This window comes from Agelaius tricolor, unplaced genomic scaffold, assembly GCF_023055355.1.
Source record: "Agelaius tricolor isolate 1412-34295 unplaced genomic scaffold, bAgeTri1.0.p SCAF_3, whole genome shotgun sequence".
In the NCBI taxonomy this organism is placed as follows: Eukaryota; Metazoa; Chordata; class Aves; order Passeriformes; family Icteridae; genus Agelaius; species Agelaius tricolor.
Genome location: NW_027269263.1, coordinates 13,191,497 through 13,209,420, shown reverse-complemented (window position 1 = coordinate 13,209,420; position 17,924 = coordinate 13,191,497). Strand labels below are relative to the sequence as shown.

Genomic DNA, 17,924 nt, shown 5'->3' with positions numbered 1-17,924 from the left:
ACCAGCGTTGAACATCATAAGGGAAAAATCAGTAATAGGAGTTCACAGCCCCAAACTTTGTGTTTTTTTCAAGTCCCTTTGAATGTAACCAAACCCTGCAAACAGCCTGTATAAACGTTATTTTCAACAGACCCATGTAGGTTTGCAGACCTTTTCTGTGTTGAGCTTGGAGGGAATTTTCTAAGTCGGAATAAGGTACAAAACCCAGAGCAGGAAATGTCATGCACAAGTCTCCATGTCTGAGTGCTTTAAATGTATTTTTAGGTATTAGAAGGTATTCATGTTTCAATTAAAATCTGTGAGGCTCCCCCCTGACCTGAAATAGAGGACAAAACCAATGTCATCAAAATATCCTGCAGCAAACACGTGGATAATGAAAAAGGAGTTTAAGGTAATAAAGGCAACTCAGGTTTTCCAACTGTGGAGTTGTTGGCTCAAGCAGGAAATAGTTCAAGCAATAGGAACAGCAGCTCCTTGTAACTACTGTAATTGTTACAATAAAGTATGGAAACATTCTTGTAAAAAGCATTGATCATACTTTTTAAAATTTTATTTTGAGTTGATGTTAACGCATCATCAATATCACCTAAATTCAGCTGTTAAACCATTGAAGTACTTTGTGGGTGGAGAGGTTAGAATTTGAGTTACATGTTTGAAGCTGTATGGTTGCAGTACATTAACCTCAAGACATCTTACACTGTTACATGTCCTTCTTGTTTGTCTTTCTTTCAGGTGGATAGGCTGTGTCAGATCATGCACAGGAGCACAAAACAGCCACAGCACAGAAATTGTACTCTCTACTCTCCTGAGAACCAGCAAACCTTTCATACCTGTGTAAGTCCCTTTTTGGGCATTCCTTAGAGAATTTCCTCTGCTTTGACCAACAAGATTTTTTCTTATATATTAGTGAAAATGATGGGCTTTAATCTTCATTTGCTCCTGTATTCTGAAGGGCAAGAAGAGACAGAATGGTGGCTGAAAACAGGCTTTGAAGCTGTGCTGAAAGAAGTAACTCAGTGACTTCCTTTTTTTGTGTTTCTCAGCCTTCCTCAGAGCCATAACACAGCATGTGAGTGTTTTGGAGGTAGGCAGAGCTGAGACAGGATGCAAATGACTGAGTTAAAGCTGCTCTTTCCATAGCTCTGAGGACAGGCTCACGGATGGCAGGGGACGTCACCTACGCGGCCGTGGCGATGCTGCCGAGGGAAAGGCCCCGCGCTCCTTCAGGGACACCAAACCCAGGTAAAACCTCTTGGGGACACACTCTCTGCTCTCTTGAGCTCTCTCGCTCTTTCCCTCTCACATTTCAAGTTGGGTAAAACTAGTAGAACGCCATAAGATGCTGCATGGGAAGGGCAAGAAGGTGGAATAGCGGATGAGATCCTCACGGTACAGATCAGCCAAGCTGCTCCAAAGCAGAACCACCAAAGAGCAGCAGGTCAGGTCTGGGTCCCAGGCTTTAAGTAACAGAATGAGAAAGAAAAAGTGTTCATTGGTTGAGTAATGAGCATAATGTTTCTTTTTAAATGAGTAACATGATCAAGACAATGCTCCACTGAATTACTACCAAGCCCACTAATCAGATCAATGTTTATGTTCATGGAAAAGGAGCAGTAAATTAACCAGGAAATCAGGAAACAAGTAGCAGTCTAAAGTGCAGCCATTGTCACTGAAGGAAGTACTGAATGTCCCCTAAAAACTTCCTGCTCTTTCTCGCTAATTTTCCAGTGGTGATTTTCCAGAACCAAATTACCAATCTGTGATCATTTCATATTTTTGTAAAAAAGCCCCAAAGGATTAAGCCAGTATTCAGGGTAAGGAGATGATTTGAACTAAATTTTCTGAAGAAGTGGCATTTCTACTACTTGGAAAAAAAAATGTAATTCATTTATGAAAGCATTTGGACAAAATTCTGGATCACATCTAACATGAATGGCAGCTTATTATGAGCAAATAGGAAATTCTTGTTACATCAGACTAAGGATATTTTCATGCTTTCATTAGTAATTATTGTATTTATTCCCTTAAGGAAACAGCATTGCGTAATGAGCATTTTTAGATGTTCTACTTACAATGGAGATTAATAGTGATGATGGTACTCTGAATATATGCACTTAAATGACAGAAAATAATAGCTTTTATAGATTTTTACAAGAGTGGTATCCAAAAGATAAAAATTAGTTCACTTTATTATATATATTTATATATAATATATATATTATATATATTTATATATATATTACATATATATTTTTTATATATGTAATATATATACACGTTATTATATATATGGCATGAAATACTACCTTAAATTCTGTGTTCATGCACCTATGGATGTTGTTTGCACTGCTATAACCTGCGCAACACAAAGCGGTCTTGCCTGGAATTTTACCCAATACCCAAAGTGATAAAACTTATTTGTGAAGGGAGACAGACATCAAATGTCGATTAGAAGACATCCAAAACTAGTCCTTGATCATGCTGCCTAAAGGAAAAGCTCAATTTTGGACAGGCCAGTTCCAATGAAATTTATCATTAATATGTGGATGGCTCTTAGTAAACTTTTGTTGAACTGATTTTAACTTATGATATTTTCTCACATGAAGTTACTGGCCATGGTAATTAAGTGATTTCTCAATGCCCTGTTCCCTTTACATATTTAACCTCTCAAAAATGCTAATCATTTTTGTGGATGTTCTGTTCATACTCCAGTGCTTCCATCCCCTTTAAGAAACAGGCACCAGAGATCCACCCAGTAGTTCTACAAGCCTTAGTTATTCTATCTCAAATATACAGAGACAAAATCTCTTAACTAATCTTTTCTTCAGTGTTTACAGCTCCCAGTCTCACTTTCCCCAGTCTTCTCTCTGATTATACTCAAATACCCTTTGTTTGATTTGGCTTGGATTACAGTTGGACTTCAGCTGTCACTCAGGTGCTCTGGATAACAGGGACGTGGGGCCACATTTCTCTTCACAGAGAAAAGCAAGGCATAACTCCCCAAGGATATTTTCTGGGAATCACAGCCAGGAACCTCAGAGAAGGAAAAACCAATTCTTATCTCATTTGCTGCTCCTGTGTTGTGCCAAAGTAGAATGCAATATGGAGATTGTTTACCCAAAATGATGGTGTTTTGTTTCCTTGGCCCATCAGGGCCAAGCACATGTCCAGACTGTTGGTCAGCTGACAGTCACAAGATTCTGTGCAGTGGAGTTGAGTGCTTGTGCAGTTTCAGTGTAGATATAGTGTAATATAGTATAAAATAATATAGTGTAATAAAGTAATTAATTAGCCTTCTGATATCCATGGAGTCAGATGCATCATTTCTCCCAGATGTTGGGGTCCCCTGCTTTACAACAGGAATGAAGGGATTCTTGGATGCTCTGCCAGAGTGTGTTGAGGAGGATTTAGCAATGGCACTATCTGTGCCCAGGCTTTGCTAGGTGCAGGTGCTGTTACCGTGCATGTGCTTCAAAAGTAGAAAAGTGTTCCTAAATCCCAGAAGGATAAGCACAAATGAGAATCCATTTTTCAGTGAAAGACTCTGGCAGTTTTTGTGTCCCAATTCTCTCACAGATAATTTGAGAGCTGCCTGATTATGAATCCTGAGTGGCTACACAGAACTTTCCCTGGGAGAAGGACAAACCAAGGAGAGTTCATGTGTACCACCAAACTAACCCACAAGAAGTTGTAGCCTGCTATTGGTTGTGTCCTTAACTTCTTGTTCCTCTCCTTAACCTCCTGGGCTGCTCTGGGTGTTGACCAGGGCCAGCTGGAGCCTCTGGAGCTTCCCCCAGACTCCTGGATGTGCTGGCCCACATCTGGACACACCATTCCCTAAGAGACCTGCCCAGGAGCACTCCCTGGCTGCACATTCACCAGGCAGAAGCTTCCAATACACAGGGATGTTTTCTGCACCTGACAACAGGGACAGGGAAGCGTAGTCAAATTTCAGTTTCAGTAGCTGACAGAGATCTCCACCTTGTTGTTGAATTAGGTGAGGGTGTGGAAGCATCCGGCAGAATTACCGTTATGTGGTGTTTTAAAACCCCCTGCTGACTTCCGAGGACTCTGCATTCAAATAATAATTCCAGCATTCAAATAATCATACCAGTCCATACACACTGTAATAGAAGGAATGATTTTGGTTAAATATTCAGCTTGCATGGATAATTTTTTTTTTTCTTATAGGCCTAGAGATATTTTTTGAAGGAATAAATGTGCATTTGAGAGACAAATTATTTACTAACAGTAGCAGAATGTCTAAAATACTTATTTTAGAAGTACCTCCATTTACAGGGCTAATACATTCAAAAGTTTAAAAGTCCTGAGTGTTTTTGGAAAATTATTTACATTCTAAGAAGAGAAACTTTTAGGGCATTTGATTTGAGAACAATTACATTTAATTCACAAATTTTCTGTAGTTCATTGAATTAATAATTTGAAAGAAAGCAAACAACCAAGTGTATTAGGTCATATTCTCTAAAGTACAGACTGTCTCCCCTATATGAATAACCCTTACTTGCCAATCAGGTTCTCAGTTGGTTTTTTAACTGTAAAACCTCTCCATACTTCAGTAATTCTCATATGAAATGCTGCCTCATTTTAACCTAATGAAACTCTCTTCCTCTGACAAGTTTTTCCCTCAACAGTGAAATTTAATACAACATTTCTTTTTAAAAGCCGCAGTGGTCACAAACTAGGGTGGTAGCTCAGAAGCTTATTCTTGATACAGATGGATAAAAATCTCTCAATCTATGGAACCAAAAGCAGTGTCCCAAAGGTCCAAATACCTTCCATAACACTAATCAGTAGCTCTGCAAAATACCCAGGTAAATTATATTGAAAACATATTCCGAGAGAATCCATGTGTCTTGAACCCACACCGTGAGATTTTAATGCCAGTTTTGGTTTTGTTTTGGCAATGTGCTTTTGGAAAAGGATGTCTTCAACCATCAGGTCCATTGCTGCTGCAGGCAGCACCTGAAATACCCTGGGATAAGCACTCACAAGTCAGGAATGCCCCCAGGAATTGCCTTGCTGCAGCAGCATTTCTCTGAGTGCTGGTTTGCATTTGGCACCTCTCTACCCAACAGAGCAGTGGCGGGTCTGGTGCCCCTCCAGCCCCTGTGGGACCTTCTGAGATGCCTTAGAAACAGATGGGATGCTTGCCATGGACAAGATCCAGCTCCTTCCCATCCTTCAGGCTGTTTGTCTGACTCCTGCTCCAGCCACACAGCACCCAGCAGTTCAAAGCTTATGGAGGAGGCTTTTCCTGCCTGACAGCAGGAGGAAGTGGTAAATCATCATCTTGCCTGCCGTTGCCTAGGAAAAGGAAAATGCTGAACAAGCAGCCCTGGAAACACACCCCCCTTTTCACACAGGCTCCGCCTTTATTGTTCCTCCACCTGGTGATTGGCGCAGCCACAAATGTCAGCGCTGCCCTCTCCTTACAGGAAACACCATCACCTATGCTGAGCTGCATGTGAAGACCCAGCCCCAAGGGAGCAGCAGAGCAGAGACTTCCGCTCCTGGTACTGTGCAATTTTGTTTGGTTACTATTTATAGATGGAGTTTTTCCGATTGCCCACCAGTGAAACCTGCTATCAAGAGTCTTTATGTACACTCTCTCAATGAAGGGCTGATCTGTCATTTCATCTGCTGCTTTTCTTCCTGGCTTCTCAGATTTTCACTTTCCTTTTAAAAATAATACTGAGAGATGTTTTTAAAATAATTTCTAAAAAGCCTTTGTGCCCTACATGGGAAATGAAGTAAAGCAAAGAAAAATTGGTTTAAAAAACCAAACAAATGGTTTTTTTAGAACCTTCGTGGGGGAAGAATCCCAGGGATGCATTTGGCTTTGAAAAAAAGCAGGGTAATGTCCAGGTCTCTATGTGCCATTAGTGCCTGGTGATTGTCACCCTCCCTGTACTGGGAACATCATACCAGATAGGTCAGGCAGCCAGAGGATGGAGCAGTTGCTCATCTCACACAGGCAAGGTCAGGGAAACAGAGGTTATGACAGTGCACATCTGTCTTGTGGCACTGGCACCTTAACCCCAAATCATCTCGGGTTCTGCAGCTTCCTGAGGGTTTCCCTCTGACACACACAAATGACAAACAGCTGGAGAAATGCTTGGTTTGATGCACTTTCCTGTGCTGTGCCAGGGGGTGTCAGTATGGAGTTTTTTTTCTGTGCATTTAGGGAAGTTATCTTTGCACTGCAGGACAGGAACAGTAACGCTTGGGAACAGAGAGGAGGAACACCCCACAGCTCATCCCTGACACCCTAGCCATCCCTGACACCTCAGCCCATCCCTGACACCTCAGCCCACCCCTTACAGACACCACAGCCCATCCCTGACACCACAGCCTGCCCCTGACAGACACCACAGCCTGTCCCTGACACCACAGCCCATCCTTGATACTTTCCCTGAACTGCTCTGCAAGGTCCTGCAGGGTGTGTGTGGGTAGGTGAGAGGAGGCAATGCTTGAGAAAAATAAGTCAAAGGAGAAAAGGCAAATTCTTAATGGTTGACAATCACTTGCTCTAAGTGACCAAACATTTGATTTCACTTCCACATGTGCAAAATGGATGCAGATTTTTAATAAGTTAAATGCCACTGCATCCTCCTGACAGCAGACTGATTTTAGGCAGATGATTTCTCTGTTGTTTCCCCGGTGTTAAGTTTAAGAGTGCCAGGACCTTAAGCTGCTCTTCCTCCTGCCTCCCTGCAGGCTGCTGGCACAGGAGCTCAGCCTGGTTCTATGTGGCACTGGTCCTGGCAGTCCTCGTGCTCATCCTGCTGGGAGTCGTGGTCATACAAGCCAAGCAGTGTGAGTAGATCCTGCCTCCTGCTTCACCCCTTCACTGCAGACATGGTTAAACCTCTGAAAGAGCTGAGAGAAAAATTCCCTTAGTGGCACACTAAAAAGGTGTCAATTCGTACACAAATACAGGAAATGAGAGAGTCCTGACAGGGGCCTGGAGTGACAGGACAAGGGGCAATGGCTTCACACTGACAGAGAGGAGGTTTAGATTGGATATGAGGGAGAAATTGTTCCCTGTGAGGGTGGTGAGGCCCTGGCACAGGATCCTCAGAGAAGCTGTGGCTGCCCCTGGATTCCTGGAAGTGTCCAAGGCCAAGCTGGATGGGGCTCTGAGCACCCTGGGACAGTGGGAGGTGTCCCTGCCCATGGCAGGAGGGTTTTGGAATGAAATGATCTTTAAAGTCTTTTCAAGCCAGGCCATTCCATTAACATCTTCTCAGGAGGGCTTTGCTCACTGAGCTTTACTCACTGTGTTTGCTCCTAACTGTGTCTGTACCAGGCAATATACACAGAGACATCCTCATGTTCACAGTCCAGCTCTGGGTACCAAGACTGCATTTCCTTATCCTTCTTGTTAACCATGACCTCTTTCTCTTTTTTTTTTTTTTTTTTTTACTTTGGACTGTTCCAGTTTTGAAGGGCATAGCAGGAAAATCAGGAAGTTTGCCCCACTATGGTCTGAACAGCACCAGCAGTGACATTTCTTCAGAGAGGACTGTCTCAGCAGCACTCCTGAAACGGCTCATGGAGGAGCTGTGTGCAGATGGACAGGGTGAGGCATGTTACTCCTTTCCAGCAGAGAGGATGTGTGGTGTGCACAGTTCTGTTGTCTCTGTTCCCATTTCTCTGACACCCTGCAGTTTATGGGAACTTGGGGTGCTCCTGCAGAGCAGTAGTAACAAAATCTAAAGTAACATTTTAATCACGATAGTCTTGCTCTTCTGTTGATATAAAGTTTCCAGTATTTTCATTACATTTCTATCTGCCAGGAGCTGCTGTCAGAAGTGCCATATATCCTCCTCTTGTCCTGGAGAACACTTTCCGGACAATGGTTCATAAACAGAGGGAGGAATTCCATCCATTGCAGGAGCTAAATATTCCCCCTGTCCACCCACAGGGACAACGTGTGAGCTGTGTCCCCCTGGCTGGCAGCTGCATAGGGGCAGATGTTACTTCTTCTCTGAGGAGGCCAGGAGCTGGGAGGACAGCCAGAAAAACTGCCTGGCCAGGAAATCCCAGCTGCTTGTCATTGAGAATGAAATGGAGATGGTGAGTCTTGCAGCAGTGACAGGCCTCAGCCAAACACTTCTCCAAGAGAAAATGGCCTGGATGTCAGGAGTACACATAGACAAGCAAGAGCACCACCAGAGAAAGGATCTGAGTCTCCCTGCCCAGGAGCTGGGTTTGGGAATGTCATTAGAGCAGAGCTGAAGAGGAGAAGCACAAGAGGTGCCAAGTGTGGAAGCCAGAGTAGCTTTGATTGGGAAGAGGAAATGCTGGGGACTTTCCACTGCTTGGCTCTGGGAAGAGAGGAGGCTGGTCGTGTGTGTGGGCTGATGGAAGGGGCTGCTCTGCCATGGCTGCATTCCTGCCCTTGCTCTTCAAAAGGAAAAAAAAACCTGTGCATGAGGCAGGAGCATGACCTGGGCACAGCAGGAAAGCTCTTCTGTCAGGTAACATCCTTCTAATCATTCCACAGGAATTTATAGACAACAAAGATAAAGACACCAAATATATCTGGATTGGCTTGCACACTGAAGACATGGAGAAAACAGTGGAAGATCACAGAGTAAAAGAAAAGAGGTGATGATTGTTGGGGGGAGGATATCTTTGGGGAAAGCAAAATGCAATATCCCTGCTTGGAAATACAATTCTGAATCTGAGCTAATTACCCAAAGCACAGGACTAAGCCTGCAGCCTCAGGTACCTATCCAGAGTCTATTTCATGGCCAGTTCCAGGTCAACAGGTTCCTGCTGGGCACTTTGGGAAACTGATTTCTGCTTCCAGGACTAACCACAGCCACAGCTCATATATTTATTAATGCAGTGACATAATTACACACTTCTGCTGAAATCCCTGCCAACAAACTCTGTCACTTTGCAGACCATGAGCTGCCCTGCCTCTGCTGAAGGTGATGCCTGTCACCACATAGCACTGGCTGGGATCTCTGCAGCTTTCTTCAGCACTGTGGCTGCATGGGGAGGATCCTTATCCTTGTAACACTAATAATGCCAAGCATCCATCCCTCAGAAGCCAGCAGTCCCTGCTGGGGGTGCCCAACCCATCTCTGCACAGCTGCTGTGCTTCAAGGGGGTGGTCAAGTAGGCATCATCCACCCCTCTCACCCAGAGCACTACCAGGATTTTAAAGCAGTGCTGAATTTAAACACAGCAACTCATTGCATTCCTTTTGGTCTCTCAGCAGGACTGCTCTAAAAAGCAATGAGGCTGACAAGAACTGTGCTGTTTACAGAAGGAAAAACCTGATCCAGGCAGATAACTGCCAGACCTTAAAGGAGTGGATCTGTAAGAAGAATGCAACTTTGCTGGTGCTCTGAGCCACATTTCCAGACAGCAGGCAGAGCTTCTCATCAGAAGACCCATTTTACAGACAAACCAACTTGTGATGTAAATGATTTTCATCAGACCTGCAGGGAAACTTGCACTTTGCTGTGCTGTGCTCCCTAAGAAGGCAGAAGACAGGTCCTGCAACAGGGCTGCAAGCTGGCCCACAAGGATTCTGGGTGCTGAGCCTTCACACAGACAGATTTTGGCAGCAGCTGCCTCAGGAAGGGTCAGAGGAGGAGAGATACTCATGGGGAGGAGCACCGTGCACATAAACAGTGTGATGTGCAGGAATTGTGGTCCCTGTGGGGATGAAAGGTGTGCTGGGCCTTCTGCTGCCACCCCTGCCTGCAGGCAGCTGCTGAGCTGAGGACTTCTTTTTTGGGTTTCAGGATTTTAGTGTTTGTTGAAGTTCGTGGCCTTGGGGTTTTTTCCTTGGGGTCTAATTGTGACTCACAGAAGCCACCTGAGGGCTGGGAAAAATGCGTTTATTGGACAGTGTCTTATTCAAAGCTGCTGCACAGCTACTGGGTGTGGACAGCAGATCAGGCATGAAGTGACTTGTAACACTGGTTAATGTGCTGATTGCTCCCATCCTCTTCTGCTGCTGAGCCTTGGAATCTGAAGGGATTAACTAGGGAAGGGGCTTGGGCTGCAAAACAACATTGCAGTGCAAGGAAATAAAGTTGATAACCTTCCTCTCCACCTATGTTTTGTCCCCTTACACTGTAAATTCCAATTTACATTGTAAATTCCACAGTTATGGTATGGTGAGGTGCCAAAGACTGCTGAAATAAATACCTGGGAGTGCACTCAGTAAATGCATTACTTAGGCACTAAAGTGTCACGAATAAATGCTATTTCTGGGTCTAGAACACAAAAATGCTAAGAGCAGTCTGACCTAGTGCCTTTATTAGATTCCCATGTTTGACAAAAATGAAGAAATGTCATGAATTGAAGGTGCTACTCTAACAAAAACAGCACCAACTGGAATTTAAGTCCTTACAGCAACGAAAAAGAGAAACAAGTCTAACATGGCTTTTGAGATGGTGAGCCTTTACCTCATCTTTGCTGCGATGCACACAAATAAAGGCAGCTGCAGTTTAGCAGAGATGTTTTTTGATACATGTGCATGCCTAGGGAGGGTTAATATCCAGCACTTTAGGGCTGCAGATTTAAAAGTGAACTGTACCCTCAGGGACTTCCCTTCAAATAACAACAAAATCCCAGCACAGATTTGTCACGAAGAATGCAGCATCAACAGCTCAAGACCCATGAGAAACTGCTGTTATGTAAGAGCAAACAACAAAAATCCCCCAAACTCAGCACAGCACGTGAGGGGAAGAGGATTGGTTTGTTCATTCTAGACAGAGAAGCAAAGAAAAGGAAACACTGAAATGAGTAAGATCATCATCTATACCTATATAATACATCCTTTATAGAGAGAGAATTTCTGACTGCTGAGAAATTTTCACTTCAGGGTACTCACAGCACACCCTCCTCCATGCAGTGGAGTTGACAATTGCTGGTTTTCTAGCAGATCTATCTTGATTCATGCTGAATTTAACAAGAAAAACAAACTCCTGCATGCTGGCTTCTCTCAAATCAGTTGTGGTGTTAAGGATTTAACAATATCCATAAAACATCTACGATTTGGGCCTTCTTGCTATTATTCATGTAATTTAACAAGTTTTTGCAGGGCCTTACTGAAGTTCTTACCTACAATTTAAGCAGTCACTTATTTAAAAGAAAAAAGAAATGACCATTGAAGTACTTCATCAAACTCCACTCTGAGTAAAGCAAGTTGGCAGAGTTTGCAGCTTCACTCTTCTTTTCTTAACGTCACTGAAGAAGTTCATTGCATCCCTGAGGAGTCAGATTCCAGAAGAGCTTTCACTTTTTAACCTTTTGTTAAAAGTGTGACTCATTATGAGGTGTTAAAAAGGGAAAAGCATTCTTTTTTGGATCAAATATTCTGCTTCATGTCAGCCCCAACATTATGATTAAAGATTTTTTCATGTTCAAAACATTAATATTTTACTTTGCTCCAGATTTTTTTTTCACCAAAATGGTGCCTGAGATGAAAAATACTTTTATTATTCCAATATTAAGATACAAACCACTGTAATTCAGGGGCTCTGTAAAGATATTAAGTATCTTTTCAGGACTACCATATCCTTCACATACCATATCCTTCACCATATCCTTTGCACATACCATATCCTTCAGAATCAGGTGAATGTAAAAACATTGCAGAATAACACCTTCCCCCCAACATAAAAAATAAATAGATAATTAGGCTTTTTATACTGTAGAGTCCTGTTACTGTGCCTATAAAGCATACAAGCAATTAAGAAAAGTGTAATCCAGCAAAATTAGTGATTATATTTAAATAAACATCTGAAAGGCACAAGCTGCTGACAGTATCCATGTGTATGGTCCGGCTACAGTCAAGTCCTTCTATCACAGAAAATAATGAAGGTGAACTTCCCATTCTTCCTTCTCTGGAAACTTCATAGTTATATTCCTTCCAGGCAAATTTGCTTCCTCTGGGTCAAATGACACTTTTAACCTTTGGACAACGTGATAGATATGTGTGGGACTCAGACAATCAGAGGGATTGTGTCCTAATCCTGTTCAGGCTCCCAGGATTCCAAGAGCACTGGAGGCTGCTGCTGAAAAAGTCACCTACACCAGGAAACACTGACTGTCCACCTGGAAATGTCCCCTTGCTCAGAAGCCTCACACCATGACAAGCACAGGGCATAAGGGAGACACAGAGAAATACCCCTTGCTGCTAATTCTCTCATTTCCTTCTCCTGATTTTGCCTCCTTGCACTGAGGACTATTACTACATTTACACATTAATGCCTGCAGCTTCACTATCACCCCTCCAGTTCTAACTCTTCTCCCCCCCATCAGTGCAGATGCTCAGGTAAATAGATATTCTTATCTATTGTGGCCTTTCTTTGGCTAAAGAAAGTGTTGTGAGGACAACTTCAGGTGCAGTGCAGCTACATAAATCAGCTTGACAGTGTTATCACCAGGATTTAACAAAATTAATGTAACATAACATTAACAAAACGTGGAACACAATGCAAGGTACATCCCATCAAATGGAGAGAGGAATTTGCTGTGATCCTGTCTAAAACAACAGTGTTCACTTCTGCATTGCCCTGTATCCACGAGGCACTGGCAGCCCTCCAGACAGACCCACTCCACCACCCATGCACACAGAGCCTGGCAAAAGGAAAAGCAGAACAAAAACCTCCAACTGCACACCCAAAAAGGGAAAGAAAGAGCAGCTGCTCCTACAAGAGAAGAGTAAATAGAGGAAATATTGATGGCACAGCAAAAAGAAACTACAGCTGGGCAGTAGCTGGAAAAATGGGGCAAGGAAATGACTTATCAAGATGCTGAAGAGAGCCTTTAAAATGGTATCTTTAAAGCTTTCCTCCATGGGTGGAGAATTCTGGCTACCAGAAAAGTCATTCACCTCTGGGTAGGAGCTGGGACACATTCCCAGGTCCCAAAGCGTAGGCATAGCCTGTGTAGGCATCATATCAGAGCTCTGAGTGTCAGGGGTGGTGGCTTTGTCCACCTTTATCTTGCTGAGTTGATATTCAAGCTACAGACCCATTTCCTGGTTAAAGAACATCCTGAGGCTGAGACTCCTTTGGACTCCAGATAGGCACAGCTGCCAGAGCCTTTTACTTCAAACCTGTCATGGAGAAGGGAAGACAGGATTACTTGGACACCCACAATCAAATATTGCAGTAGAGCAAAGGCAGCTATGGGCATCTCAGGTTCTCTTTGAATTCTCTTTGAATAAAGTGTGATTTATCTCAGGCAAGGCACCAGAGGAGGATGATGTTTTGTGCCTTGAAGGGAACACCATGGAGGTTGTCTTTTCTTAATGGTATCTCGTGCCCAGAAAACAAAATCCAGGACTTGTAGTACTCCTGCATCTTGTTTAGTGGTCACTTAATGTGAAACACACCCTTAAGAACAGAGACTGAAACTCAGGTTTGCCTTTCTCAGGGATGCTGTGCCATCAAGACGGGCACCACCACCTTGCACCTCCACATCCTCCTATCCAGCTCAAAGGTTCCAGCAGAAGCTGTGAAGGAAATGCATCTCTAATTTCTCCCTTCCTAAGAACCCAACAGGCACCGTGCTTAAGGGGGTGGGGGGAAACAAGAAGCAAATCTCAGTTTCCACACCGTAGGTGTCCCTACATAAGAGGTGAGGACCTGTCAGCAACTCTGTTTTCAAACAAAGGGCTATACAGTTCTATGGATAGACCAAGCAAACTGGAATGGTCTCTGGAAAAGCCAAGGGACAAATCCTCACCAGTGTAGTGACACCTGAGCTTAGATATCAAGGTGTTTGCCCTCCCCTTCAGGAGGGGCAGTTTGAGGCAAGCAGTGAGGCAGAAGTCCAAGAATGGGAAGAATCTCACTGAAAATGAAAGCATCAGTGGATGTTTGTACTGCAGACAGGGGATAAAAGAGTGTGAAGGACTGCAGTTTTCAACTTGAGGTGCCCACGTGTTCCTCACATCTCACATTAAATGCCTTTGTCAGATCAAGCCTTCAGGGCTTGGGGATGAAGTGAACATAGTCACACATCACCAGTAGTGTCACAGACTTAAAAGTACTTAAATTTTCCACTTTTTAAGGTAATTTCAGACTTGTGAAATCTCCTTGCTTATGCCTATCAATGGTAATCGTGCTAACTCCTGCCAGCAGCTGCTCCAGGATGAGCTGGAGCAGCCTCTGAGGAGATGGGACAGCTGCCAGGGAGAGGAACAAAGTGCCCCACACCTGACACTGCTGGCACAGAACACAGGGCCCTGGCCACAGAGCAGCTCATGCAACATAAATTCCCATCTTCCTTCCCCTCCAGCAGCCTCTTTCTGAGGAACATTCTATAAAAATGAAAACATGTCTTAGCAGTCTCCCAAATCCCTTTGCTATTAACTTCACACAGCTCACATGCAGGTTTGTATTGTTGCAAAATATATTCTATGATGAGGAATTCGTTGGGGGAGGAATCTTCCCTTCCTCCCCCTGCTTTTGTGTCTCTTGGTTTCCCTTTCTCTAATGTCTGTTACCATCAGCCTGCCTCGTGTCGCTTCTCAACATTACAAACTCATCCCCTGGCTTTCATCTGCCACAGTTTTAACAATGCCATCTGAAATCTTCATTGCATTCCATACCCTCTCCATCCTTTCAACATAATAACAGACATTTCCTACAAGTCACTAGATCTGTATTATTTTTCTTACTCCCCTATAATCAAATATCACCATCAAAACCCCTCCACATCAACTTACAGTTCATTGTCCAAAGCTTCTCCATTTACCCAAAAGAACTCTTCATTTCTTTTATAGAGTCCAATCCATGGGTCTTGCTTTGTTATCTTCATCATAAACCTCTGTAGGAATAAACCCACATGAGAAAAGAAGTTCTGCATGTTCAGTCTAGCTATCAAAATACAAAGTCTTTGATCCAGGGCAAAAGCAAAGCAACAATCTAGCCTTTCCTGATGAAGAAACAATATTAAAACCTAAATATACAGAGACTGGTGACTGGGATAGGTTGACTGACCTAGAGAGAGGCTATTCTAAAATATCAAGGTCTGCTATCAAGGTCTGGAACAGACACGAAAGAATATATTCTCCTAGGCCTTTGTTCAGGGTGGAATGTTTCCTAATACTGTAGTATAATATAGAAAAAAAATGCTCCAAGCTGCACTTCAGCTAACTATCTCCTAGCTCCAAAGGTCACAATTAACATATTTACCAACTTGTGTGCCATTAACCTATCTCAATATGAGAAAACAACTGTTTAATTAAAGATAAATGAGATGCAACAGTGTTTACCCTGATAGATGCTCCCAATATGACAATTTAGAGCTGTGAGCAGCACCAAATTTAATTCAGAGAAGTATCAGAGGTTTTCTAAACCATTAACTGCTCAAACTCATGTTTCCTGTTTTCAGGGAGAAGAGGCATGAAGTCTTCTGCAGGCTGTGACTCATTGTGGTCTTACATCAGCTTCCTAACTGTTCAGCTCAGGAGGATGCAGAAGCAGTTCCCTGGAAGAGAACTGGGGGACAACAGGATCCCCCTGTGGTTCCCTTACCAGCTCCTGGTAATTCTCGATGACCAGCAGGGAAGCGTTGTGGGAGGAGCACTGGCTCTGGCTGGAGTTCCAGGCAGCCTCACTCTCTGAGAGGAAGTAACACTTCCTCTGGAAGTACAGCCAGCCTGATGGACACAGCTCCAGGGGAGGACACACTGGAAACGTTTTGGCCAGAGAAGGCTTTACTGGGAAAAGACAAAAAACAATCTACCCCGTTTTTCCAGCTGGGAAAGGTTTTACTTTCTGACTGCATCATCTAAAATAATCCCAGTCTAGCCACAGCATTGTTACTTCTGCCCAGCTGTAATAATTATTGTAAACTAATGATATATTCTGGATCCTGCACCCTTCTGCCTCTTGACATATCCTTAAAAGGATGGTCAGGGACAGGTTGGTAGAGGTATCTGAGAAGGTGATCATAAAGTGTCACCCAAGGACTCTTCTACAGCTTAAAAATTCCAACAACTCCAGTTTTTGCATGCATTGCTTCCTCACAGCCGAATTAATAATTTTGTTTATTATAGTGGCATTTTTGAAGGACTGCAGATTGGTAGGACAATCTTCCTGTTGTTATTTGTTTTCTTGAACTTGGATTAAGACCAACAGCGATGTGACAAACTTGATACCAAAAGTAAACTAAGACTAAACTGAGCCCTCCCTAGTCCCACTGAAGCATGTGGAGCTGTTCCTGCAGCGGCCCACAATTTCAAACAGAAATCACAGAATCACACAGGATCACAGAGTGGCTTGGGTTGAGAGTGATTTCAAAGATTATTTTGTTCCACCCCCTGCCATGGGCAGGGACAGATTCCATCAGATCAGGTTGTTCCAAGCCCCATCCAGCCTGGCCTTGGACACTTCAGGGATGGGGCAGCCACAGCTTCTCTGGGCAACCTGTGCCAGGGCCTCAGCACTCTCTCAGTGTGGAACCCCAAACCCTGGTAATTTCTATTGCTAATTATATCTTCTTTTAAAATTCCTTACTTACCAAACTGGATACAGGAAATCAGAATGACAGCAGCAGTAAGGACTCCAGCAACAGCTCGCCACAGCCAAATGTTTGAGAACAGACCTGAAAAAATTAATGCAAGGAATTAAAAAACAAAACAAACCCAAAATAACAAATAAGAACCAGCTGACAGGGGAGTAGAGCCTCGGACACATGAAACTGTTAAAAACAAATGTAACTCTCTGTGGAGAGCAGGCTAGGAGCAGAAACATTTAGTTTATCTTCGCAAGGCTTATCCGCTAACAAGAACTCTGAGTTACGGTAAATTTTAGTTACATCATCCAAAACTTAAAGTGATCCAAAGAGAAAGAAACGAGCATGGGAAAAATGACGGTGGACACTAAATGCCTAAACACGGCACGGATAAGTTCCATGGATAAGAGGCTGGAGAGGAAATAAGAAAAGCCATCGGTTCTGGAGCCCAAAACCTTTCCTGAGAAATATCCAGCCTTATGACACAGCCACAGCTGTTTAGTCTCCTTTTGCTCCTGTCCGCTCCAGGGCTCTGGAAGCACACAGGCCCCGCCGCTGCCCTGTGTCAGGCAGTGCCGGGCCGAGGTGTCCCCTCAGGAGGGCCCCTCAGGAGGGTCCCCTCAGGGGGGTCCCCTCAGCAGGGCCCCCTCTCCTGGCGGTCTCTCCGCTGCCAGCCCGGCGCCTTTCAGGCACTGCGGCGGCTCCCGGGGAGCATCCCCGGAGTGCAATCCCGGGTCCCCCCCGCATCCCAGCGCGGCCCCTCAGTGTCCCCCGCCCATCACCTTTGGTGCCGCGCCCCGCGGAGCCGCAGCGCTCGGCGCCGCTGCCCATGGGCGCGGGGCTGGCAGGACCGGGGCCGCCCGGCCGCGCTCGGGCCGCAGCGAGACCGGCCGCTGCTCCCCTCGATGCCGCTGCCCTCGCTGCCCTCGATGCCGCTGCCCTCGCTGACACTGGCCCCGCTGCACGTCCCCAAGGGCATGGCCTCGGAGCGCGGGCTCTGTGCCGAGGGGGACCTCGGGCCGGGAGCAGTCACTCCGCAACTCCGGAGAAATAGGAAATGGGGACGCTTTCAAGGAGAAGTCGGCTCCTACAAAATCTCACCGGGATCCTGTGACATCAGCAAATTCCAGGAACCAACGCGAAGGGAGAAGGCTTTGTTTTGGTTTGGTTTTGTCTGGTGGGGTTTTTTTTTTGGTTTTGCTTTTTTCGGGTGTTTTGGTTTTTTATGGTTTGGTTCCCCCCCACAATTGTATTTATTTCATGTGAAAAACGCCAGTCACTTATTTTTAAAATTTTAAAAGTTCAATAGTAATAAAATGGTTATAAAAATAGGAATACAATTAGAGTAATAATAATTTGGACAATTTGAATTAGGACAATATGAGACAATAAAAACA

At 44.2% G+C, this 17,924-nt stretch overlaps 2 protein-coding genes across 2 annotated transcripts; one reads left to right on the top strand and one right to left on the bottom strand.

The window, feature by feature from the left end:
• The first annotated feature begins 1,145 nt into the window (after nt 1–1,145).
• On the top strand, nt 1,146–11,392 carry LOC139587870 (killer cell lectin-like receptor subfamily F member 1). The gene is made up of 7 exons (XM_071422529.1): nt 1,146–1,242; nt 5,457–5,534; nt 6,739–6,837; nt 7,463–7,603; nt 7,949–8,100; nt 8,531–8,634; nt 9,254–11,392. Exons 1-7 carry the CDS (start codon nt 1,161–1,163, stop codon nt 9,387–9,389), a joined length of 792 nt encoding a protein of 263 aa, XP_071278630.1. The 5' UTR covers nt 1,146–1,160; the 3' UTR covers nt 9,390–11,392.
• A 132-nt stretch (nt 11,393–11,524) lies between these two features.
• On the bottom strand, nt 11,525–17,760 carry LOC139587869 (C-type lectin domain family 2 member L-like). Its single transcript, XM_071422528.1, has 5 exons — nt 17,310–17,760; nt 16,534–16,617; nt 15,546–15,730; nt 14,735–14,835; nt 11,525–13,117 (listed from the first exon to the last, which is right to left on the bottom strand). Exons 1-5 carry the CDS (start codon nt 17,356–17,358, stop codon nt 13,000–13,002), a joined length of 537 nt encoding a protein of 178 aa, XP_071278629.1. The 5' UTR covers nt 17,359–17,760; the 3' UTR covers nt 11,525–12,999.
• Between the last annotated feature and the right edge of the window lie 164 nt (nt 17,761–17,924).